The 25,000-nt window shown below is 43.7% G+C and overlaps 1 protein-coding gene across 4 annotated transcripts in view; it reads right to left on the bottom strand.

Annotated features, from left to right (window-relative positions):
- Positions 1–25,000, bottom strand: part of LOC132398406 (V-type proton ATPase 116 kDa subunit a 4-like) — a 77,546-nt gene that overhangs the window by 11,164 nt on the left and 41,382 nt on the right. For all 4 annotated transcript variants that reach the window (XM_059977788.1, XM_059977787.1, XM_059977790.1 and 1 more), the window contains 9 exons: positions 21,382–21,532; positions 16,614–16,753; positions 15,004–15,161; positions 14,089–14,182; positions 13,164–13,282; positions 9,044–9,260; positions 6,237–6,344; positions 5,668–5,802; positions 5,215–5,332 (listed from right to left, as the gene is read on the bottom strand). In XM_059977788.1, the coding sequence (XP_059833771.1) occupies positions 5,215–5,332; positions 5,668–5,802; positions 6,237–6,344; positions 9,044–9,260; positions 13,164–13,282; positions 14,089–14,182; positions 15,004–15,161; positions 16,614–16,753; positions 21,382–21,532 (1,240 nt within the window). The remainder of the gene's footprint in view (positions 1–5,214; positions 5,333–5,667; positions 5,803–6,236; positions 6,345–9,043; positions 9,261–13,163; positions 13,283–14,088; positions 14,183–15,003; positions 15,162–16,613; positions 16,754–21,381; positions 21,533–25,000) is intronic.

Here is a 25,000-nt window from a genome sequence, read left to right as displayed (position 1 = left end):
GGGTTCCCTTTACTTTATGCTTACTAATCAAATCTGGTTCATTACACAACACTCATTTCAGAATTGCCTTTCCCTCAGTGGGTTCAACCAAAAACTGCTCTAAAATGCCATCTTTCAGGCATTCAACAAATTCCATCTGTTGGGATACAGCACCAACCTGATTTTCCCAGTCTACCTGCATATTAAAATCCCCCATGGCTAACATAACGTTGCCCTTTTTGCATGTTTTATTTCCTACTTTAATTTGTATCTCATACCCTGGCTACTTTTTGGAGGCCTGTATATAACTCCCAATGTCTTTTTAAACTTGCAGTTTCTTAATTTTACAACTTCTGATCCTATGTCACTTCTTTCTATGGATTTAATTTCGGTTTTTACCGACAGATCCACCTCACCCCCTCTGCCTACCTGCCTGTTCTTTCGATACACTGTGTATCCTTGGATGTGAAGCTCCTAACTATGAACTAATTTCAGTAATGACTCAGTGATGCCCACAAAGCAATACTTGCCAATCTCTATCTTATTCCATATACCACATTCAAATATAACACCTTCAGTCCTGTATTCACCCCTTTTCAATTTTTCCCCATATTACACTTCAACTCATTGCATTGAATAAAATTTTGCCCCATCATCTGCTTGTTCTTCTTACAGTCTCACTTCATACTGCATCAACTTGTATAGCAACTTTACTATCCCAGCCCAATCATTCCAGTTTCCCAGCTACTGGGATTGATGTTGAGGTCTTTGAGGCAGTCTTTGAAATGTTTCTTCTGCCCTCCAGCTGAGCGCTTGCCCTGGCTCAGCTCTCCATACAGCTGCTGTTTTGGTAGTCGACTGTCAGACATCCTGACGACATGGCCAGCCCATCTGGCTTGGGCTTTCTGTATGTAGGAGGGTGTAGACGCTGTGGGTACTAGCCCGCTCCAGGACCTCCATGTCTGGGACTTTGTCCTGCCATCGTACGTGGAGAAGTCTGTGGAGGCAGCTCAAGTGGAAGTGTTTGAGCTGTTTAGCGTGTCTGCTGTAGACAGTCCAGGTCTCGCTGGCATAGAGGAGGGTGGTGAGAACCACTGCTCGGTAGACCTTCAGCTTGGTGGTAAGGCTGAGTCCTCTCCGCTCCCAAACATTCTCACGGAGTCTCCCAAAGGCGGCACTGGCTTTGGCACTCTGTTACTGATCTCTGCATCTATGTTCACCGCTCGTGATAGAGTACTGCCCAGATAAGTAAAGCTGTCGACTACCAGCAGCTTCTGCCCCTTTACTGTGATGTGTGGTTCCTGGTAGGGCTTTCCGGGTGCGGGCTGGTACATAACTTCGGTCTTTTTGGTGCTGATTGTAAGTCCAAAGTTGTCACAGGCTCATGAGAAGCAGTCCATTTCTTGCTGCATCTTCTGCCCTGGGCTGGCGTTGAGGGCGCAATCATCAGTGAATAAGAGGTCTCTGACGACGGTCTCCTTTACCTTTGTAACAGCCTGTAGACGCCGGAGGTTGAATAGTTCACCACCAGTCCTGTATCTGACGTGTATACTATCCTGACAATCGCGGAAGGCATCATTCAGCATAGCAACGAAGACCATGCTAAAGAGTGTAAGGGCGAGAACGCATCCTTGCTTCACACCGTTTGCAACTGGGAAGGCTTCTGACTCGTCACCATCATCCAAAACTTTCACCATCATGCCATCGTGGAACTGCCGAACAATCGTGATGAACCTGCTAGGGCAGCCAAACTTCTCCATTATCTTCCATAAGCCATCTCTGCTGACCGTATCAAATGCCTTGGTCAGATCAACGAAGGTCATAAAGAGGTCGCTGTGCTGCTCTTGACATTTTTCCTGGAGTTGGCGTGCAGCAACTATCATGTCGACAGTTCCACGCTCTGCACGGAAGCCACACTGGCTTTCTGGGAGGAGACCTTGCTCAAGGTGTTGGAGAAGGCGATTAAGCAGAATGCGAGCCAAGATCTTCCCAGCAATGGACAGGAGGGAGATGCCTCAGTGATTATCACAAGACTGGCGGTTGCCTTTCCTCTTGTAGATGTGGACTATGCTGGCATCTTTCAACTGTTGCGGGACCTTTCCTTCGTTCTACATAGACTGGAAGAGCTCGGTCAGCTTCTGCATCATGAGTGGGCCTCCTGCTTTGTAGACTTCAGCAGGGATTGCATCTGATCCTGGGGCTTTGCTACAAGAAAGTTGCCTGATGGCTTTTCTGACTTCTTCTTCTGTGGGGAGGTTGTCAAGGTCCAGGTTGATCTCCACCTGAGGCAGGCGAGCAATGGCCTCATCATTGATTTCGGCAGGGCAGTTGAGGACCTGGTTGAAGTGTTCAGCCCATCTCTCCAAAATCTGCTTTTTCTCTGTCAGCAGCCGAGTCCCATCTGCACTGAGGAGGGGGGAGGAGCCAGAACTGAGGTCCATACATAGCTTTCAAAGCGTCGTAGAAACGCTTGGTGTCGTGACTGTCTGCATAGCCCTGGATCTCATCGGCCTTATTGCTGAACCAGACATCCTGCATCTCACGGAGTTTCATCTGCGCTTTCTGTCTTGCACTGGCAAAGGCATCTATCTTTGCTTGTGATGTGGGATCATTCTGGTGCGCTCTGAACAGTCGGTGTTTCTCTGACAACAGTGCCTGTATCTCCTCGTTGTTCTCATCGAACCAGTCTTGATGTCTACGGATTGCTGGTCCGAGGTGTTCGAGAGCGGTAGAGTAGACTGCATCTCTGAAAGCCATCCACTGCTCTTCAATGCTGGTGTGGTCATCCTGGGGTGTGTCAAGCAGCCTGCTATCTAGGTCTTCATGAAATTCTTCTGCAACTACGCTGCTCTTCAGCTTGGAGACATTGAGCCTCTTTGCAGTCTTCCGACTTTGGGGTCTTCTCACAGGCAGGATGCAAAGTTTAAACTTGGACACTAAGAGTCAATGATCCATCCAGCAGTCAGCACCACACATGGCCTTTGTCACTCTCACGCCTTGCTAGTCCCTCTTTCTAGTGATGACATAGTCGATCAGATGCCAGTGCCTGGAGTGTGGATGCATCCAAGATGTCTTGTTACGGGTAGGGAGGCGGAATAGGGTGTTGGTGATGACAAGGTCATGCATAGCGCATGTCTTGAGGAGCAGCAGGCCATTGCTGTTACACTTGCCAATACCATGTCTTCCAAGAATCCCTCCCCAGGTCTGATAATCTGTCCCCACTCTGGCATTAAAGTCCCCGAGGACAATAAGCTTCTCTGACTGTGGGACTGCTGCTATGAGGGCATCAAGTTCTTCATAGAACTTATCTTTGATGTCATCCAGGTTGGTCATCGTTGGGGCATTTGCGCTGATCAGCGTTGCATTCCTCTTATTGCCAAGTGGGAGCTGAAGCATCATCAGGCAATTGTTGATGCCCTCTGGAAGCTTGGTAAGTTTACGAGCGAGGCGGGATTGGATGGCAAATCCAACGCCAGCCTCTCATCGTTCAATGCTGCTGCGACCGCTCCAGAAGAAGGTGTACCCACCACCACGTTCTGTAAGCTGGCCCTTGTCTGCTAAGCGTGTTTCACTGAGTGCTGCAATGTCCACGTTATAGTGGGCTAGTTCTTTGGTGACCAGTGCTGTTCTTCTTTCTGGTCTGACAGCCTTGGTGATGTCAAGCAGAGTTCGCACGTTCCACGTGCTAAGGTTGAGCACCTTTACTTTCGTCTTCTTTGTAGTTCGACCGCTGAGTGGGATCCCCGCCAGCCGCGGTGTGCTGGCCAGGGTAAGGTGAAGCAGGCTATGTTTGAGGCACCTTTTCTAGCCCCTTCCTCCATGGAGGTGAGCAGAGCGATTTCTAAAGAGGACTGCTCAGACACCCAGGGGGCTGCCGAGCTCCGCTGCTGCTTCATTCCAGCGGAGAACGACCAAATGCCCTGGGCCGCCTGTGTGCAGGTTTGTGACTACAGCTTCCAGTGTATCCACACCTGCTGCTTCGACACTCGGCCATCGCCACAGGACTTGAGGTTTTTTAGCGGAATGGGTTTGGAGTCATGACTTGCGCTTGACTTGGATTAAAGTGAGAGAGAGTTGCGCAAATCATCAGCCTCACTCTCTTGTCCCGACCTATCTGTATCCAGTTGCAAGACGGAGTCGAGATGGCTGGAGATAAGTCAGGATGCAGTGGATGGCCAGCAGTGTCCTACGTGTCTCACTGTGCCCTGATTGCGTTCCACAATGCTTTGCTGGGTCCGCCTTTCTACTTGTTGGACCGCCAAGTAGTGGTCTCCTCCGCATAGTCCGTCGAATTCAGTCTTCACATACGTAGGTAGACAAGCCCTAACTCACCGAGGGTTTGAGGCCCATCGGCTACCCTCACCAGGTTTTGCCGGCCAGTTGAAGCCGTTGCCCGGGGTGTGGCCGCTATTGCATGCAAACAGCTCCGAGGAACCACTGGTGAGAACTGAGTGTCAGGTGAGGACTAATGTGGACGGACTACTCAGAAGAGTACGACGTGTTCCCCGTCAGAGGTACTACCTCTCCCTGACACCCCATACACCATGGCACTGGGAATAGCCCAGAGGCCACCACCTTGGAGGCCTTCCTCAACTCCCTATACTCACTGAACAGGACCCCTTCCTCACTTCTACCAATGTCATTGGTGCCAATGTGCACCATGACCTCTGGCAGCACTTTTCCCCTCTTGAGAATCTTCTGCAGCTGCCTTGAAACATTCTGGACCATAGCAATTTGGAGGCAACACATGATCCTGGTGTCTCTTTTGCAGCTGTAGAAACTCCTGTCCATTTCTCTATTAAGTCTTCCATCGCTATCATTCTACCTGATTTTACCCTTCCCTGCTGAGCCTCAGAGCCGGCTACAGGGCCACAGGCCTGGCTGCTGCTCTTGTGTCCTGGTAGATCACTCCCCCAGCAGTATCCAAAGGGGTAGACTTGTTGCTGAGGGGAATGGCCACAAGGGAACCTTGCACTAAGAGCTTATATGGATATAACATATAAAGATTGGACACATGGACAGAACTTATCTTAAAAAGATATTCCCTAATTGTTTGCACTTTCTCTCTTTGACCTTCTGATCATTACTGGGCATTTTACTGAATGGTACAATATTCTTCATATTGCAGAAAGCTTTACATTCACATTCAGTGTTCAGTAAGTCCATTCACTTTGCTCGTTGCCATGAGTATTCAACCCACCCATCATATACACAGGGCCCAAAAAATTTGCTTACCTGCATGAGCCAAACTTAGAGCCCAGAGCCGGAGATAGGAAGCAGTGTTGGAGATGCAACCGAGACAGTACTCAATAGTGTGGATTGCTTGGTGCACAAAAATATCACCAAAGTCAAACTGAAAATAATATGAGAAAATTTTTAAAAATGCAGTCACTACAAAGCCACTTAGGTAGGTATCTAATCGGGCAACTCTAGCCCCTCAGTTAGTCAAAGCAGTGAGGAACTGAATGTGGAGAATGTACAAACTCTTACAAACAGCAGCAGGAATCAAACCCTGGTCGATGGTGGCTGGTCCTGTGAAGCAATTGTGCTGATACAGTACCATAGCACCTGATAATACAAGGTAAAACTGCCCCAGTATTTGATTAGGCAATGGGAGGGATCTGCTCTTGCTGGTTAGTTAACAGTGCAGTGCCAGTTTTAAACATCCAAGTTAAATGTGATACTCACCTCTTCGCCATGTTGGTCCCCATGGTCATCAGCATGGTCAGTGGAGTTCCTTTGCTGGGTCTGCATCATGTCTGCATCAGCTACATTCACATAGACATTCTCTTGGGTAGTTGCCGACTCTTGAGTAGTCGCCAACTATGAAAATATCCAAAAATTACATTCATCCAGGATATCACAGTGACTGTGGCAATGATCCGGTGAGACAGACAGATTAAAGCGTACCCGAGATTGGCCAAAGCAAAACTAGCTCATCTTAGTTTAAGGGGAACAGCATTGCAAAGCCTGAAGATACAGCAAGGCTCATCAGAAAGATGACTGCACGATTGGGAAGGAAGTCCAAAAAGACAAAATTAGAAAAGGTGTGACAATGTAATGGGATTAATTTTCTGAAGTGGTTACCAATCTAAGTAATTAACCGATTCCCCAAAAGCCAGTGAAGACACCCTGCAGAGCTGGTGGGTTCAGAGCCAGAGAGTGAGATTTGCTCTGAACTCTATTTCATTCACCGTATCAACCGCAACTCCTCAGATGTACATCAGATTATTGATGATCATGCACATTTATCTTACCGCTTGCAGAGCTCTCTTGTGATTTGATCGCAAAATAAAAGGCTTGAAGAGTAGCATCCAGGGGACAGAAATGAGTGCAATGATGACCAAAAAGCTCTGTATCTCCTTCTGCAAAATTTAAAATTATAATTTCAAGTATTCCCATTCTTCTAAAGTTTATTCTCCTAGGGGTGGGGCGACACAGTTGCAAGGCCAGTCCGTTCAATCCTATGTTCACTGCAAATGCAAAGTTCTGCTACCACTGATTTCTCTGGGTTACCTGGAGAAATCGGAGGTAACAGAACATTGTATTCACAATGGCCATAGGACTGACTTCAATGGCACAAAACTACTATGCCATGCCAATGGCTTTTGGGACAGCCTACTGAAGGAACATAGAACATAGAAAACCTACAGCACAATATGATGCGAATATGATGGCAGAACATAGTATTAATGGTAAGACTCTTGGCAGTGTGGAAGATCAGAGGGATCTTGGGGTCAGAGTCCATAGGACGCTCAAAGCAGCTGCACAGGTTGACTCTGTGGTTAAGAAGGCATATGGTGTATTGGCCTTCATCAATTGTGGAATTGAATTTAGGAGCCGAGAGGTAATGTTGCAGCTATATAGGACCCTGGTTAGACCCCACTTGGAGTACTGTGCTCAGTTCTGGTCGCCTCACTACAGGAAGGATGTGGAAACCATAGAAAAGGTGCAGAGGAGATATACAAGGATGTTGTCTGAATTGGGGAGCATGCCTTATGAGAATAGGTCGAATGAACTCAGCCTTTTCTCCTTGGAGCAATGAAGGATGAGGGGTGACCTGATCGAGGTGTACGAGATGATGAGAGGTATTGATCGTGTGGATAGTCAGAGGCTTTTTCCCAGGGCTGAAATGGTTGCCACAAGAGGACACAGGTTTAAGGTGCTGGAGAGTAGGTACAGAGGAGATGTCAGGGGTAAGTTTTCTTACTCAGACAGTGGTGAGTGCGTGGAATGGGCTGCCGGCAACGGTGGTGGAGGTGGATATGATAGGGTCTTTTAAGAGACTGTTGGATAGCAACATGGAGCTTAGAAAAAGAGAGCTATGGGTAAGCCAAGTCATTTCTAAGGTAGGGACATGTTCGGCACAACTTTGTGGACCAGATGGCCTGTATCATGCTGTAGGCTTTCTATGTTTCTAATACAGGCCCTTCAGCCCACAATGCTGTGCCAAACATGTACTTAGTTTATAAATTACCTAGGGTTACCCATAGCCCTCTGTTTTTCAAAGCTCCATGTACCTGTCCAGGAGTCTCTTAAAAGACCCTATCATATCCACCTCCACCACCGTTGCCAGCAGCCCATTCCACGCACTCACCACTCTCTGCATTAAAAAAAACACTTACCCCTGACATCCCCTCTGTACCTACTTCTAAGCACCTTAAAACTGTGCCCTCGCATGTTAGCCATTTCAGCCCTGGGAAAAAGCTTTGACTAGCCACGCAATCAATGCCTCTCATCTTATACACCTAAAGTTATTGAAATAAAGCTAAAGGAAAAAAATTTTAACAATGAAAAAGATCTTCCTCCAAATAAGAACTGGAATTAAATTGTAAAGAGTGGAAACCTGATTGGTTAGTTCTCATCCAAATAGGAGGGATGGACTACAGGTGTGTGAATACCACCAGACTAGGCATGGCCAGGCATCATCCCCGGTGAAGGTGGCAGAGATGATCATCAAAATGTCAGTTATAACCAATACCTGTACCCAGCTGGAAGCCAGAGAAGAGTTTATTCAAATGATCTTGGCACACAGTCTTCTAAACTTCCCAAGCGTTAGTATAGCTCAAAGAGCAGTTAATTATGTTAAAAGTTAATGTATAGGGAGTGTTGATGGCTCTGGACCTGTAGACATTGGAGTTTAGAAGAATGAAGGGAGATCTCATTAAGACCTATTGATTATTGAAAGGCCGAGATGGAGAGGATATTTCCAATAGTGGGGGGAGTCTAGGTCCAGAGTGCACAGCCTCAGCACAGAAGGATGTCCTGATGGTAGGGAATCTGTGGAATTCGTTGCCACAGACGGCTGTGGAGGCCAAGTCAGTTAAGCGGAGTTCAATTGATTCTGGATTATTAAGGTTGTCAAAGGTCATGGGGAAAAGAGAGGAGAATGGGGTTGGGAGGGAAAATAATCAGCTATGATTGAATAGCGAAGCCATCAATGGGCCAAATAGCCTGATTCAGCTCCTTTGTCTTATGGCCAATTACAATCTGTAAAGAAGCAACTGTCTTAAAGTGGAAAATCACTCTTCATTACCAATGTTATGCATGCTGCAGCCAGCACAAATCTGTGCTCAAAATATGACCTGCGATACCATGGTGTAGGTGTGTTACTGAACTAGTACTCCAGAGATCAGAACAGATAGTCTGAAATCAGGAATTTAAATCTATTATGATGGCTCAATTTTAATGCAGTTGAAAAATAAAACTTAAGTACACAAATAATATCAATGGGGCCAACAAACTTCCAGATTGTCATGAAAACACATCTAATTCACTGATTTCCATTCGGGGGTAAAAAATAAAAACTCTGTCACCTTCACCTGTACACAACTTCAGACAGAGAGTGATGGGACTGACCCAGGTAAGAGGGAAGCAACCCATTTTTTCTAGATTGACGGGCGATACATTCACCCTTGCTGGGTACACCACATCAGAAGAATGAAAGCAATATGCTAGAAACATCAGCAGGTTTATTGCCATTCATTTAAGGAAGTTTCGAGTTATAATTGGGTAATTTTGTTGTTGATAAAGATTTTAACTTTTAAACTTTGCTATAACATACCTGATAGTGGTATAAGGATGCAATGGAAGAATCATTGTAGGAGAACAGGAACATGTTGATGAAGTGGATTAAAATACTGGGAGCAGACTGAGAAGTCCCAACATGGTAATAACACCACTTAAAAATAATCATGAAGATCAGGTAACCAAATAAGCTCAAGATGAAGATCATTTCTGGTATGAACTGAAGGAAAATGTTGATTTTGCTTTTAAAGTAGCTGCAAAATAGGGAAACAAAACGGAAGGAAATGAATTGTAGGTGAATTCAACCCTTAATATGCATCTACACGTTAATAATTTGTACAAAGAAAGTACAAACATTTCTATTGTTACTTTCATACCCCAAGGATAACAAAAGCATTATTGAAATGTAATTACTCATGTAGCACAGGCAAATGCAGCAGTTAAAAAGTGCACAGCAAAGTCCACAAATAGCAGCATGAATGAGATGTTTATGGGTGAACCAGTGGTAGAATACTGGAAAGAAGGCCATGTACTTAAAATGGGATCACTTACATCCAAGCACAATTATAGAATGAATGCAGGGATGCTGAACATTCAGGAGATAGTCTCTCAGCTAGGAATTAAACTGAGGTCCCATAAGTTCTAGAAGTGTTAGTTACTGCCTGTTATGTCATCTGCATCTTGGACAGTAATGAAGGTCCTCCATCTCTATCTGTCCTTGGCCATCTTCTCTGTTATGCCCCAGGTGTGGTTCAGGGTCATCACTTCTGTCTCTATAGTAAAGCACTAAGCTGTCTTTGGTCTCCCGCATTGCCTCCGCTCTTTGGGGGTCCAACGAAGCGCTGTCTTGATGGAGTTGGCCTCTCTTCTCATCTTGTGCCCAAACCATCTCCAACATTTCAGGATGACCATGTCCTCTTGGTGACACTGAAGGAGTACAGCATGGTTGAAAATCTTTCTTGGCCAGAAAATGTGGAGGATCTTCCAGAGGCTCATGGTGTGGAATGGCAACAGCTTGGCAAGATCATTCTGCCATGTGCCAGCATTCTGATCTGTATAAGATTGTGGACAGACCACAGCTCTTATACAGCTTCAACTGGGTGTGGACTCTGTCCTTGGTTGATCCCCATATGTTGCTTATTGATCTGAATATGTTTCCAGTTTTGCTGAGTCTGCACTTGATTTTGTCCTTGGTCCCACCATCCTGCCAAATGATGGGCAGGATGCTCAGGTAGGTGAACCTGCCAGTGCTGGGTAAGTCGACACAATATGCCTTGATGGGAAGAGGAGACTCGTCATTGACAGTTATGGTCTCAGTCTCTCTCCACTGACTGATTCTAACCTGTCCACACAGCCACTGAGTTTTCCCTTACATGTGCTGGTGTGTATGTAATAGTAATGTGAAGTCATCTGTAAAGTCAAGGTCTTCGAAATTACAGAATTTCTTTCATTGTTTGCCTCATAACTCAGTCAGTCACCAGGTTAAATAATATCACCAACATCACCGAGCCTTGCCCGACTCCTGTCTCGACTTCAAAGTGATTGTAGTCCCCAACTATGCAGGTGAAGTTAGCATAGAAACTCTGGATAAGCTGGACGATTTTGAAAGGGATCCCATATGATCTGAAGATTTGCCAGCTGTCCCTGTGGATGCTATCAAAAGCCTTTTCAAGGTCCACGAAATTCAGATACAGTTTTCTCTGTCACTGTGCTCAGTTCTATGATGTTATGGCAGTATCTGTAATCTATTGGACATTGACTTTGCCAAAAACCTTGCTGGGCACTGACAAAAATGTGATGCCATCCCAGTTATTGCAATCACTTAGAGTTCCTTTCTTGGGGATCCTAACAATAAATCCCTTTGCCAAGGTCTTGGGTACTTGGCCCCACTCCCAGATTATAGTACCAACCAAGAATAGTGTAGAAATATAGCAAATATAAAGCCATAAATAATTAAATAATAATGTTAATCATGCCAAGTGGAAATAAGTCCAGGACCAGCCTATTGGCTCAGGGTGTCTGACACTCTGAGAGAGGAGTTGTAAAGTTTGATGGCCACAGGTAGGAATGACTTCCTATGACACTCAGTGTTACATCTCGGTGGAATGAGTCTCTGGCTGAATGTGCTCCTATGCCTAACTAGTACATTATGGAGTGGATGGGAGTCATTGTCCAAGATGGCATGCAAAAGTGAGTTGTGAAGTGTGAACTAGTGAAGTGTGAGTTGTTATTTTCCACTTTCGTATTTAGATCTCCCATGGCAATGAGTATCTCATGGTGTGGAACCAACTCTACCTCCGATTGTAGCTATTCATAAAAATGTCCTTTTCTTCAAGGTCACTATCGTTATTTGGAGCATAGCGCAATCACAGTCATGTTCACTTGCTTCCCTTTCAGCCTGACTCGCAGAGTACTGTTGACTGGTATCCACTCCAGCAAGCACTTCTCAATGCCCTTCTTCAAAATGACAGCTATACTATCGTGATGCTGACCATCTTCCCTTCCTGAGTACAATGCTGTTTCACCAGTTGCCCCCTTTAGCCTGCTAGATACTGTCCATCTGCTTTCACTACATCCAGTATATGTATGTTATAATGACACATTTCTGCAGTTATTGATGCTTGCTTGCCAGTGTTGTACATCGTTCTTACATTCCAAAATCAAATTTTGGTCTTGATCTTGGCGGTGTTCAGGGCTTCCTTCATCATGCCAGTGGCTTCCCCACAGTTCTCACTACTGTCAGTCGTGCAAATTCTGGTGGAAACCCAGGAATCATGTCTCACACAGATGTAGGACTCTTCATTGCTGTTTCCGTAACAATTCCTTTTGACCAGTTAGGGTTGTTAGCGTCAAGCTGAACCCCCAAATCTGGAGGAACGGTGGACCACTCTTAGTCTGATCTCTACCCTTTGACCTGTTTAGCATGGGTAACCCTACCAAGAGTCAAAGCACAGGCCCTGACTCCAGCCAACATAGCTCTCCGGGTCATTAAGGCATGCAAGCCTCCAATCCCTACAACAAGATTATGTTCTTCTTGGAGGACGTTGTGGAAGACATTAGCAATAAATCCCACAGAAATGAAGATTGACATGGAAGAAAAAGAAAAGATGAACAATTTATTTGACTGATTTGGAAGACAAACCCCATTGTAGATACAGTTGTTCTTCCCAGATGCATGCTCCAGATACATTACATTTACCAATATGTTTAAACAAATGGCACAGTGATTAAAGAAAACAAAAGTAAAAAGGATGGCAGTGGCTTGGAGAGCTACTTTTGCAGAGTTCAGAGAACAGGATTCAATGCTGACATCCAGTGTTGTGTGTTTTCCATGCTTCCAGCTGCTCTGGCTTCCAAACACATCACAAAAATGTGCAAGTTGCTAGTTTACTTTGCTGCTGTTAACTGTAGGTGAGGGGGAAGAGTCACAGTGGGGGTAAGTGTGCAAGGGGAGTTGACAAGAATGCGGGGAGAATAAAATAGATTAGGGAGAGAGTTTTAAAATAGGTGCTTGATAGTCAGCATGCGACTCTATAAACACTGACAATATTCTTCATCATATAATGTTAATGAAATGTTTTACTGTTTTGCAATAGATGTGGACAGTTTACCAGAGGTCTAGAACCTTCTCCTCGGAGAAAACATATTTCTCCTCTCAATACCACAGAAGAGAAAGCTTAAGAAAATATTTACCATCACAGACACCTCCTCAGTGATGGCATATCCTAGATATTTGGCCACCTGTTTTGAAATGAAAATGATAATTTTTCTAAACAGAACAGGGGACTCTGCAGCCCATCTCCTGAGTCTGCTAGAAATGTCAGCTTCCAGACAACATTGCTGTCTTGGTTTTGCAGAAGGTTGCCAGTTCAAACCAGGCACAAGAGCCTAGACTACAAAAATCTAGTGCTGAGGATAGCTACAATCCTAGCGTGACAATCTTCTGAAGCTGGCATCATATGAAAGAAAGGCGGAATAATTCTTCCAGTTTCTTGGCCAGTGGTCAACATCAAAGCAAGTAATCATTCACCCAATGCAGTCTGCTGACTGACTTGTTTTTCTTTTCTCCAGAAGGACACAAGTGGCTGCAAAGTGTTTTGGGACATCCTGAAGATGTCTGTGAACAGACGAGCTTTGAATTATTTGCATGTACCTACATGTGGTTGAAAAGGCTAATGACAACACCAAACACCATGTGAGTGACACCGAGGATGACCGACATCTTCATCTTGTACGAGTTGAGGAAAGTTAGCTTGTTTGAGGCAATGTTCCAGATCTGAAGAAAGAAGGAACATTCATTAACTTCCGCAGTTCAATCCATTCATTAACAAACACAGTCCACAATTATAGAACATAACAGTTAAGGTCCTTTGGCCCACAATGTTGAGCTGACCTTTTAACCTACTCCAAGATCAATCTCATCCTTCCTTCCAATATAGCCTTCCAATTTTTTTCTTTCATCCATGTGCCTATCCAAGAGACTCTCAAAGGTCCCTAGTTTATATGCCTCAGCCATCACATTTGGCTGTGCATTCCATGTACCCACTACTGTAATAAAAAAAAAGCAAGCTTACCTCTGACATCCCCCTATACTTCCCTCCAATCACCTTAAGATTATGCCCCCTCACATTAGCCATTTCAGCCCTGGGGGAAAATAAAAAGCCTGGCCGTCAGCTCAATCTATGCTTCGTATCATCTTGTGTATCTCTAACAAGCTACCTCTCTTTCACCTTCACTTCAAAGAGAAATTCCCTAGATTGTTCAATCTGTGGATATACTGTATTGTGAGGATATCTTGCAAATTCAGGGGCGACTTTGCAAGGTTCAATCCTTCAACAGTTTAAACAGGTGTGAGTTCCTGACAGTAAGCCTTGCACTCAACAACCTCACCGGTTTATGGTTTGATGATTAATCTGAACTTGGTCTTTTAAGTATTTTGGGTCACCCTGATGATGGGCGTACCATAGACATCGGACCTTATGCCAATTTAGCAGCTCGTTAGAAATAGAAGCTTCCAATGGTGCATGAAACACAGGAGTGGCTAGCACGACAAGCCTGGAGTGGATCATTAACATTCCTCACCGGATCAATGCCAAATGGGTAGGGGTTTCCTGAGAATACTCCCGATACAGCAGGGTCTAACTGCAGTAACAGGTTATTTGAAACGACCGCCTCACTGCACAAAAACACAAACAGAAGTCCAGAGAATTGTTGCATTTTAATAAGATATTATTAAAAATAGCAATTTGTTATCAACCTGGAAAAGTCCCAGAGGACTATTGAACCAACACTAAATATATCAGTTTGCATACAAGTTTCATGTACTGTGACCACAGAGATGGAACTTAAGAGCGCCGAAGGATTAGAAAGAGGTGGAGTGGAATGATTGAAGGAGGGGATTCCCGAATATGGGACAACATGCTTAAAGGAGTGAGGAGTGGCCAGGATTGGGAGGAATGGTGTTCCAGAAGGTTTTGTTTTCTAACCAGAAGGGGTAACAAAGACTTTATGGAAAGGGGTGGGGGTTGCGGGGGTAGTGGTTGGTAAAGACCACAGACCTGCCCGGCTGACTAGTGGTAAATTAAGTAGTAGTTAGCATAGGAAAAGACATACTTTCACAACTGAAGAGTGTTAGAAATAAACTGAGGGCAAGAGATGTATAAGAACTTATAAATAATAAACAGCATTTTCAGCTACTTAAACTTCTTAGTGTATTCACAACATTATTTTGCCAAAAGATAGCCAGCAAAAGATTCATTGCTGAATCAAATTTCAGGTCACCATACAGAAGAAGTGGGAAGTCTTGCATGTGTTATAAATACAAATAATAATACTGTTGTTCCAGGTACATAGTTTGATGCCCAAGCTGTCAGTGAAGGCAGAAAGCAGAAAGGGGTGTAAAATTGAAATTGACTCAGTTTTAATCAACTACATATAGCTGAATGTTCTACATAACTGACTGATCTCCTACTGTTAAAAGTTTTGTGGGAGACTTACTTCCATGTTCCATTATGGAACATCCCCCGGACATGCCATGAGGATCCAAATATGTTGAAGGATTTTGAGAAGCAATCATTGTAGATAAATCCAGTGTAAATAGAAAATATGCTCATCAACAGAATGAGATAGCGTCCACTGAAGAAAGTATTCCAGATCTGAAAAGAGGGCAAAATAGAGAACAGTTTAGGCTTATTTGCCAGCTAAGAACAGAACATCTAAATTTCTCCAAGGCCCAGGAATGTTGTGACTGCTGACATTAAGAAGTTTCTGGTAGTAGAACAAATCTCACTAATTATCAGGATAATAGCAGGACTTTAAGAAGTAAATTATGAGGTAAGATTGCACAAACTTAGCCTGTGTTCTCCTTATGGTTGCTTAGTATCATGCTAACATGAATTTGAGGCACATCTTCCACACCAAGTGTAACAGAGATGTAGAATACTCGCTCAAAACGTGAGATTGCTGGAGCCAACTGATGAAGATTGACAGATTAGACAACTGTAAGAAAGGATGTGGGTCCATCCACCGTCTTTTTTTTAAAAACTAAAACAGATAACAAGCTCAGGAGCTCCTTTACAAATAGCAGTCATTCCATTGTGTGAATACTGAAAAATTGAGCAACATACACATACACAAAAAATTGCTAGAGGAGCTCAGCAGATCAGGCCACATTTATAGAGGTGTTTAAACAGTCAATGTTTCGGGCCAAGACCCTTCATTAGGACTGGCACATGATCCTCCAGCATTTTGTGTTTATCACTATCAATAGATTTTTAAAAAAATATTAAGGTTAAATAAATATTTATTAATGTAGGTATTCAGCACCAAGTTTACAAATCAGGCCTGGTTTTGCTGATTGGCAGAAAAACTTGCTTCTTCCATCCTCTTCAGGAAACATTCAAACATTCAACAGGTATCATTCAGTTAAGATCACAGCATCTCAATAGCCATTTCCCTCAACCACGAGTTAGAAGGCAGATCAATTGATCAGGTGACTCCCTGTCTCTTGTGGAATTTGCCCCATACTTCTTCACAACTACAGTCATATTAAAATGCTTTGTACACAAGGCGCAACTGCTTTGGAATTTGGAGTGGTTCTCCCTGGAGAAGACGAGGATAGAAGATTTGATATAGATTCTTCAAAATCAGAGATTTATTGGAATAATCGAAACAATACTGTTTTGAACAATGAGATGGTCAATTATCAGAGGAAATAGAAATATTTAAAGGTAGAAAAGCCCAGTGGTACCTGAACAGAAAATGAAAGTTTATTTGTTTTCATGCTAGGTAGAGTAGTAACGCTCAAAACACTTCAAAGAAAAGTGAGTGGGTCAATTGCTTTGGAGATGACATGGACTGGAAGGTGTCCTGTACTGGATCACTGTGACACCATTTACTACACTACATTTCAATGGAGACAAAGCACTTCAAAGTATCTCAAGGTCCTTTTTTAATTCTATAGAAGAGCTTCATTTACTGCCATAAAACCTTTCAGGATCACAATGTTCAAATACAGAGCCACGTTGCTTAGGAACGGCACTGGACAGGATCCTTGGGCCTGAGAAGTAACCCTGCTCGCCAAAACACACGGCAGACTTTTCACCCACCTCGTTGCCACCTCTCTGGGCAGCAAAGCTTTTTTCATTAATGATCATGATGAGGGAAAACCCCAGGAGGACTGCTCCGTGGCCACAATCTCCAAACATGACAGCAAATAGGAATGGAAATGTGATGATTGTATAGGGAGCTGTGGGGGAGAAAAGTGCAGAGATATGACATTTCACAATGTCCCATATTACAGGGTTGTGTCAGAATTTACAATGAAGTACAATATAATAAACGCATTCCAACATATTTATTGAGATACAGCACGGAATAGACCCTACCAGCCCTTCAAGCTGCACTGCCCAGCAATCCCCTGATTTAGTCCTAGACTAATTACGGGACAATTTACAATGACCTATTAACCTACCAATTGGTCAGTGCAAATTGTCCAGTAATTAGGCTTTGGACTGTGGGAGGAAACCAGAGTACACAAAGGAAACCCATGAGGTCACAGGAAAAATATACAAACTCCTTACAGGCAGTGGTGGGAATTAAGGCCCATGTGGCTTAAGATTTTCAGACTTGAACCACAAGCTGTTAACGTATGGTTTCCTCCAAGTTCAGACTTTGTTTATTGTAGCCAAAGTTTGTCGTTCTCATTAATTGGTATCATGGCTGGCTTGAATTGTCAACATTCCCAGCATCAAGGCTATGCGCACTCTCAGCTGCCCGAGCTGGATAAGCCACATTGCTCACAAACAGACACTGTAGCAAGCTCTGCTGTGGGAAGATAATGGGCAGAAAGCTTTCTTGAGAACATCGAGGCTGTGCATCAGAAGCACCTCAAGGTTGTGTGAAAACAACAGAAGGAACGTCATCTCGCCAAGTGTCAACCTGCCCACCCCATCAGCCGCGTCCTGCTTCATTTATGCAAGTCTCCATGGTTCCCACCAGTAGCTCATCCACCAACTCAACACCCATAAGGAAGCCAGATCATTTTCAGTACACCAAGGATCTGCCCACGTTGCCATCAATCCTAATTTTAAAATCTCACTGCTGACTGCCTTTCCACTTCTCAGCAGGTCAGGCAACATATAACCATATAACCACATAACAATCACAGCACGGAAACAGGCCATCTCGGCCCTCCTAGTCTGTGCCGAACTCTTAATCTCACCTAGTCCCACCTACCCGCACTCAGCCCATAACCCTCCACTCCTTTCCTGTCCATATACCTATCCAATTTTACCTTAAATGACACAACTGAACTGGCCTCTACTACTTCTACAGGAAGCTCATTCTACACAGCTATCACTCTCTGAGTAAAGAAATACCCCCTCGTGTTTCCCTTAAACTTTTGCCCCCTAACTCTCAAAGCATGTCCTCTCGTTTGAATCTCCCCTACTCTCAATGGAAACAGCCTATTCACGTCAACTCCATCTATCCCTCTCAAAATTTTAAATACCTCGATCAAATCCCCCCTCAACCTTCTACGCTCCAATGAATAGAGACCTAACTTGTTCAACCTTTCTCTGTAACTTAAGTGCTGAAACCCAGGTAACATCCTAGTAAATCGTCTCTGCACTCTCTCTAATTTATTGATATCTTTCCTATAATTCGGTGACCAGAACTGTACACAATATTCCAAATTTGGCCTTACCAATGCCTTGTACAATTTTAACATTACATCCCAACTTCTGTACTCAATGCTTTGATTTATAAAGGCCAGCGTTCCAAAAGCCTTCTTCACCACCCTATTTACATGAGACTCCACCTTCAGGGAACTATGCACTGTTATTCCTAGATCTCTCTGTTCCACTGCATTCCTCAATGCCCTACCATTTACCCTGTATGTTCTATTTGGATTATTCCTGCCAAAATGTAGAACCTCACACTTCTCAGCATTAAACTTCATCTGCCAACGTTCAGCTCATTCTTCTAACCGGCATAAATCTCCCTGCAAGCTTTGAAAACCCATCTCATTATCCACAACACCTCCTACCTTAGTATCATCGGCATACTTACTAATCCAATTTACCACCCCATCATCCAGATCATTTATGTATATTACAAACAACATTGGGCCCAAAACAGATCCCTGAGGCACCCCGCTAGTCACTGGCCTCCATCCCGATAAACATCTATGGAAGGAAATAAACAGTCAATGTTCTGGGCCAAGATCCTTAATCAGGACTGGTTAAGTGATCAAAAGACTTCATCAAGTTGAATTTTCAGGTGGAAAAAAAATAATTTCACAATGAGAAGAGAACCTGGAGCCTCCAACATCAATACATCAACCAGCTTTACATGGGAGCCTCTGCTGATAAGTCTCCTTGATAAATTTCAGTCAATCTCATTTGGCCATCAGTAACCCAGCCTCATTTATTCATCAGCAATTCCCCAGTGAAAGTGGTCGCCTTGCATTCGCTGCTGGTGATCCTGGCGTTTCCAGAATCTTAATGAGCTTTCCTCGTTATTTGGATGACTGCTGTGTTAGTGAGAAAAGAGTGAGACTTTAGAATCCTTGCCAAGTCCACGAGAGCTTGGGTATAGAGAACGTAACAGTTATGGGAAAAGACATATTGGATAAAGGTCCAAAAGCCCAGCCAATGTTATGGAGAGATTCAAGGACATCCTGAAAAACTTCCAGTGAAGACCACATTGTGGTTTCCCTCTCTGAACCATAAAGATTTAATTTTCAGAAAAGAACTGTAACTGCAGGGTCAATTGCCTGCAGTTAGAGCAAGGAGAGACATCAGTTAGCAGATGTGACCTGCGTCAGAGATGTAGCTCGATGTTGGCAGTAAAAGACTGACACAGCAGTTCCCCTGCAGTTCACTGAAGCATCCCCAGCACAGTCTGGGCTCCCCAGACAGTGACGTCAGTTGCAAACAATACTTTTGCTTTCAGCCACCAGTTGCCAGGAGATGCCACACGTTTTACATTGGAGCCACACAGATCAAAAGGAAGCCTTGTGGCTCCTTGTCAGGTTTCCGAAAAAAACAATCAAAATTATTCCCACAGCTCTGTGCTTTTCACTGCCTTGGAAACATTCCTCTGGTGATTATGTATTGATTCTGTTTAGAAAATTACCATTGAATGACCTTCTAGTGCCATTTCAGGTAACCTATTTCTCATCCAATGAAATCCAAACTGAAAGCATCTCCAACCATGCTGTCATCAATTCTCTTAACTTTTCCCTCCAATCACCATCATTCCCTCTAGAGAATTATTCCCTCTAATCTGAGCAGCTCTGTTAAATCTCTGAACTTTAGTTCCAACAATTTAACAAGGCATAGAGGGTCTTTTAGACTAGCATTTTATGAAGCAAGCACTGAACCTTTATAAAGCACGAGTCTGGTTTTACCTGGAGTGTTGTGTTCATTTTGGTTGCTGCATTATTGGAAGAAAGAGAGGGTGTTACAGAGCTAACTCACTGTATTTACCTGGAGATACAGCACGGAATGGACTCCTCCAGCCCTTCAAGCCGTATCACCAACAAAGCCAAAGTTAATCCAGGACAATTTACAATGACCAATTAATCTACTAACCGGCAGGTCTTTGGAAAGCGGGAGGAAACCTACGCATTCCATAGGGAGGATGTATAATCTCCTTACAGAGGACACCAGGGTTGAACTCTGAACTCCAACAGTTGGAGCTGTAACAGCGTCGCGCTAACCATTATGCTAGCTGGAGAGGGTCCAGAAAAGATTTATAGGAATGGCTTCTGGGATCAGTTAGAAATTAGAGTCAATGTGGCTATCTTTTGAGAAGTCTGAGAGATTTTATGAAAACTACATTCCGTGAACCCTTTATTAGGTAACTCCTGCACCTAATTAAGTGATCACAGAGTACAAGTTCTTGATCTGCTGCTGCTGTAGCCCATCCACGTCAAGGTTTGACATGTTGTGCACTCAGAGACTCAGAGATGCACTTCTATACACAACTCAAATGACCGGTGCCTATCTATTAGCATGAACTAGTCTAGCCATTTTCCTCTGACCCCTCTCAATAACAAGGTGATTTTTCCCACAGAACTGTCACTCACCTTTTTTTTGCTTTGCTGCATCATTCTCTGAAAATGCTAGAGACTGTTGTGCATAAAAATCTCAGGAGATCAGCAGTTTCTGAGATACTCAAACCACCCCATCTGACACCAACAATCATTCCATGGACAAAGTGACATAAATTACATTTTTCCGCATTCTTATGTTTAGTCTGAACAATAATTGAGCCTCCCGGGCACGTTTCCATGCATTGGGTTGCCGCCAGACGATTAGCTGATTAGATATTTGCATTAACGAGTAGGTGCGCAGATGCACTAATAAAGTGGCAACTGAGTGTATATTGACTCATCTAATGAAGTTCAGCATTTTCTAGAGGTACAGTCAAGAGCCAAGAATACTTTGATTGCTCGTGTCTCTGAGTCATCTTCTGTTGTTGGCCTCACTTCCCTCTCCAGACCATTACACTTCTACAAATGTCACTGGACTGGCCAGAATGTGAAAAAACATCATGCTCACACTCACATACAATTCAACCTTCAGACACTTTTGTGAAAAAAAATGCTTTTTTATGTATTAATTTGTCTACAGATATAATTTCAAGGAATTTAGGCTGGCCCAGTCCATTCACAAAGGCAGTTAGCGCCCAACTGAGAACAGCAGAGCAATCTTACACATCAGAATCAACACGTACAAAAGCTTTTGTACGTGTTGATTTGACCACAGCATCTGCAGTGTACTTTGTGTTTGCACATTAGAATAGTTGGCAGGACACTGTTAACCAACACAACACAATTCAAGCCATGTAAAATTAACCAAAGGTCACCAGGATTCATTTCACGGTAAGTCCCAACTCCATAGGCATCCACAATGTTCTGGAACCCAGCTGTGAACTTATTAGTCCTGTTGAAGGTGGGTGGGGCCATTTGGGTCTGCACAACAGTCATGATCGGATCAACACTGGAACCACTGCGCTCCTAAAGTAAAGGAAGGGGTGGAGAGAGAAAAGGGAAAGAGCTTGACATAATGATTAACTCTCATCAGTGGTGTCAAAGTAGAAAACAGCAAAAGGGCACATAACAGTACTTTTTCATAAACATTGCATGTTGATATGCAAGAAAAATTGCTGTCAAATCACAAACAACTACACAGCACAGTCACACAGCTGGTAGAGTTGCTACCAAACAGCTCCAGTGTCCCCAGTTTAATCATTACTCTTTTTTTTACAAAGTGTGTATGTGCTCTCTGTGACCATATGGTCTCCCACACCAGCACCCCAATCACTCCAAATGCAGTTATAGTAATTGACCACTATAAATTGCAACCCCCCCCCCAAACTGTGTGTAAGTGAGTGGTGAATCCATGGGACTATGTTGAGAATAGGTTGCAAGAGAGTTAGTGGGTGAATGAGATCACTCAGAGCTGGCATTGACCTAATGGGCTGAGTGGCCTCCCAAGTTGTTTGGAAATGATAATATGGAAACTATACCTGGGATCAATGTTAACTAGGTGAACAACTGCATCAATCAAGTGGAGGAATTGTTCACAAAGAGCAGAGTTTGAATGCAAGCATAGTTAGGATAATTAAATCAACAGTAGCTGGGCTGGCTGAAATAGCTGATTCAGTGTCAAATTACAGAAAATTGAGCAAAAGGTGAGAGAAAGAAAATTTAAGATCTCCAATGTTAAAAGTTGAAGGAAAGAAACTGCATAGTAGAGAAGCCTAATTGGGCAAATGCTTTATAAAACATCCCCATTTAGTCTGCAATGCCAATCTATTACTATAAATTGCACACTTAGACGGAGATGTAACAAAGATTTCTATTCCTCATGTATATGAAGGATGTAAGTAATAAAGTAAATTCAGTTTATCTGTTACATTAATTTTCATCCCACTCTAATCTACCTTCAATCTCTTACTCTGCTCCAAGGGCCAATATGAACTCAAGGTACAATACCTCATTCTATGACCATGTATGCCTCAGTCCTGGGACTCAATGAATTCAATTATTTCAGATCACCAGTTTTCCTACTTTGGATGTAGTCACCAGTATTGCTGATGCTGTGATGATCCCACCAAAGTCCCTGGCTTGCTGAATAGTTAGTCACAGGAAAGTACAGCACAGAAACAGGTCCTTTGGCCCATCTAATCCATGTCAAAACTGTAGGTTAGGCGACCAAAATTGCACACAATACTCCAAATTAGGCCTTACCAACCAACAACTTCAACATAAAATTCTACCTCCTGTACTCAATATCTTGACTTATGAAGGCCAATGTGCCCAAAGCTTCCTTTACAACCCTATCCAATAGTGATGCCATTTGCAAGGAATTATGGACCCATATTCCCAGATCCTTCTGTTCTCCCACACTCCTCAGTGCCCTACTGTTTAAGCCACTTTTAGCATTCTATTTCAGATTTCCAGAAACAGCTCAGTTTCTCTTTTCTCTTTACATGGTTCTGTTTACCCCTTCTCCTACTTGATCAGCTCCGGTTAACCAATCTTCACCATCTGCTCAGCCAGCACCAACACCACTTCGGTCATTCAGTGCTTCTCAATCTCCACCCTGTGGCAGAAATTCCCTCCGGTTTCCCCCTGCCCTCTCCCCACCCCTACCCACCCCACAGCTTAACAAGTTGGATTTCTAACCTTTCCTAGTTCTGATAGAAAGTCAACAGCCTAATAACGCAACAGTGGAAAAATTCTCAGAACCAATACAATTCACACAGTAACTAATCACCAAGCAGTAATCAGACAGGACAAGGTCAGTTGGGATTCTGACCAATCTATTGATATTATTTTAGGATGCTGCAAGTGGAAGAGGCAAGGAAAAATAACATGGATGTGGTGTATTTCATCCTTCAGAAGTACTATATCTATTATATTTAGTGCTACAGCATGCCGTAGGCCCTTCCGGCTCTTTGACCCCTGACAAACCTAATTAAACCTAACCTAACCACGGGACAATTTATAATGCCTGATTAACCTACCCAGTACATCTTTGGACTATAGAAGGAAACCAGAGCACCTGTGGAAAACCCACATAGTCCACCAGGAGGACATACAGACTCCAGACAGAATGGCCTGGAATTGAACTCCATACTCCGGAATGCCCTGAGCTGTAATAGTGTCACATTAACCTCTTCGCTACCATGGTGCCCAGCTTTTCATAAGATTCCACACAAGAGGCTAGTGTGTAAAATTAAAACGTGCATGATTAGGGGCAATATACTGCAATGGATTGATAACTGACAGACAGTAAACAGTTGAATGAATGAGACTGTTTTCTGGATAACAGACCGGAACCAGTGGCTCCATCTTTCCATGAACATTAACTTCAGTTCCCTCTGCACAGATGCTGCATGCTCTGCCGAGTATCATCCTGTGGCCACACACTTCAATTCCACAGACCACTCCCACTCCGACATGTCTGCCCATGGCCTCCTCTACCGTCAAGATGAGGCCACACGCAGGTCGATGGAGCAATACCTTATCTCCTGCCTAGGTAGCCTCCTACCTGCCGGCATGAACATTCAACTCACAGACCTCCGTTGATACCCCTGCCCCCCCACCCTTACCCCCATCCTTATCTATTATTTTAGTCTGGTTCTCTTTCTCTCTCTTTTTGCCCCCTCACTATAATCTCTCCCCCCAGCCCTACCTTTCTTTCTCTTTTATTTCCCATAATTCTCCACCTTCCCCCAGCCCATTTCCCTCCAGCCTATCACTTCCCAGCTCTCTACTTTATCCCTCCCCCCACTTCTTACCCCTCCCTTGACCACCCCATGTTACTTCACTCCTGATGAAGGGTTTCGGCCTGAAACATCGTTATTACCTCCTCCCATAGATGCTGTCTGGCCTGCCGAGTTCTGCCAGCATTTCGTGTTTTTTTTTCCAATTTTCATTTAGGTTATGATCAGTCCTGGTCAGGTTGAAATGGAGACAGAGGATGGAAGCAGTCACCGAAAGCAATTGCCTGTGGCATTCCCAAATTTTAAGCAGTTAAGGAAAGACTGGACCTCGGATAATCAGCATGACACCAGCAGCAGAGGAGAGTGTGGATGTATGTTCCACACTTCCCAGAAATGGCAGCCTAAAGGAGAAGAACCTACTTAAATCAGAATCAAAATGAAAGTTGTGCAACTCAGTTTGGATCATTTCTGAAGCATGCCTGGACAGAAACTTGAATGGAGAGATGCAAACAGGGAAGTCAAGAGTTATGAGTAGTGATTTGTGAGGGCCAACTTTACATTCAATGATAATTGCTCAAGAATATACAACTCTTATACTCTTCCTCAACGTATCACTCTACACACCCTGAAATTAATTGGAAATTGCTTTATTGCCACATGTACTGAAATGCAGTGGAAAGCTTTACTTTGCAAGCCATTCCAGAACATTCTGTGCAAAAGTACAGAATATATATTAATGTCACAGAGAAAG

The sequence above is a fragment of the Hypanus sabinus genome, chromosome 8 (assembly GCF_030144855.1).
Source record: "Hypanus sabinus isolate sHypSab1 chromosome 8, sHypSab1.hap1, whole genome shotgun sequence".
NCBI classification, from domain to species: Eukaryota; Metazoa; Chordata; class Chondrichthyes; order Myliobatiformes; family Dasyatidae; genus Hypanus; species Hypanus sabinus.
The sequence above is the reverse complement of the archived record's forward strand: the minus strand, read 5'-3'. Positions and strand labels throughout refer to the sequence as shown.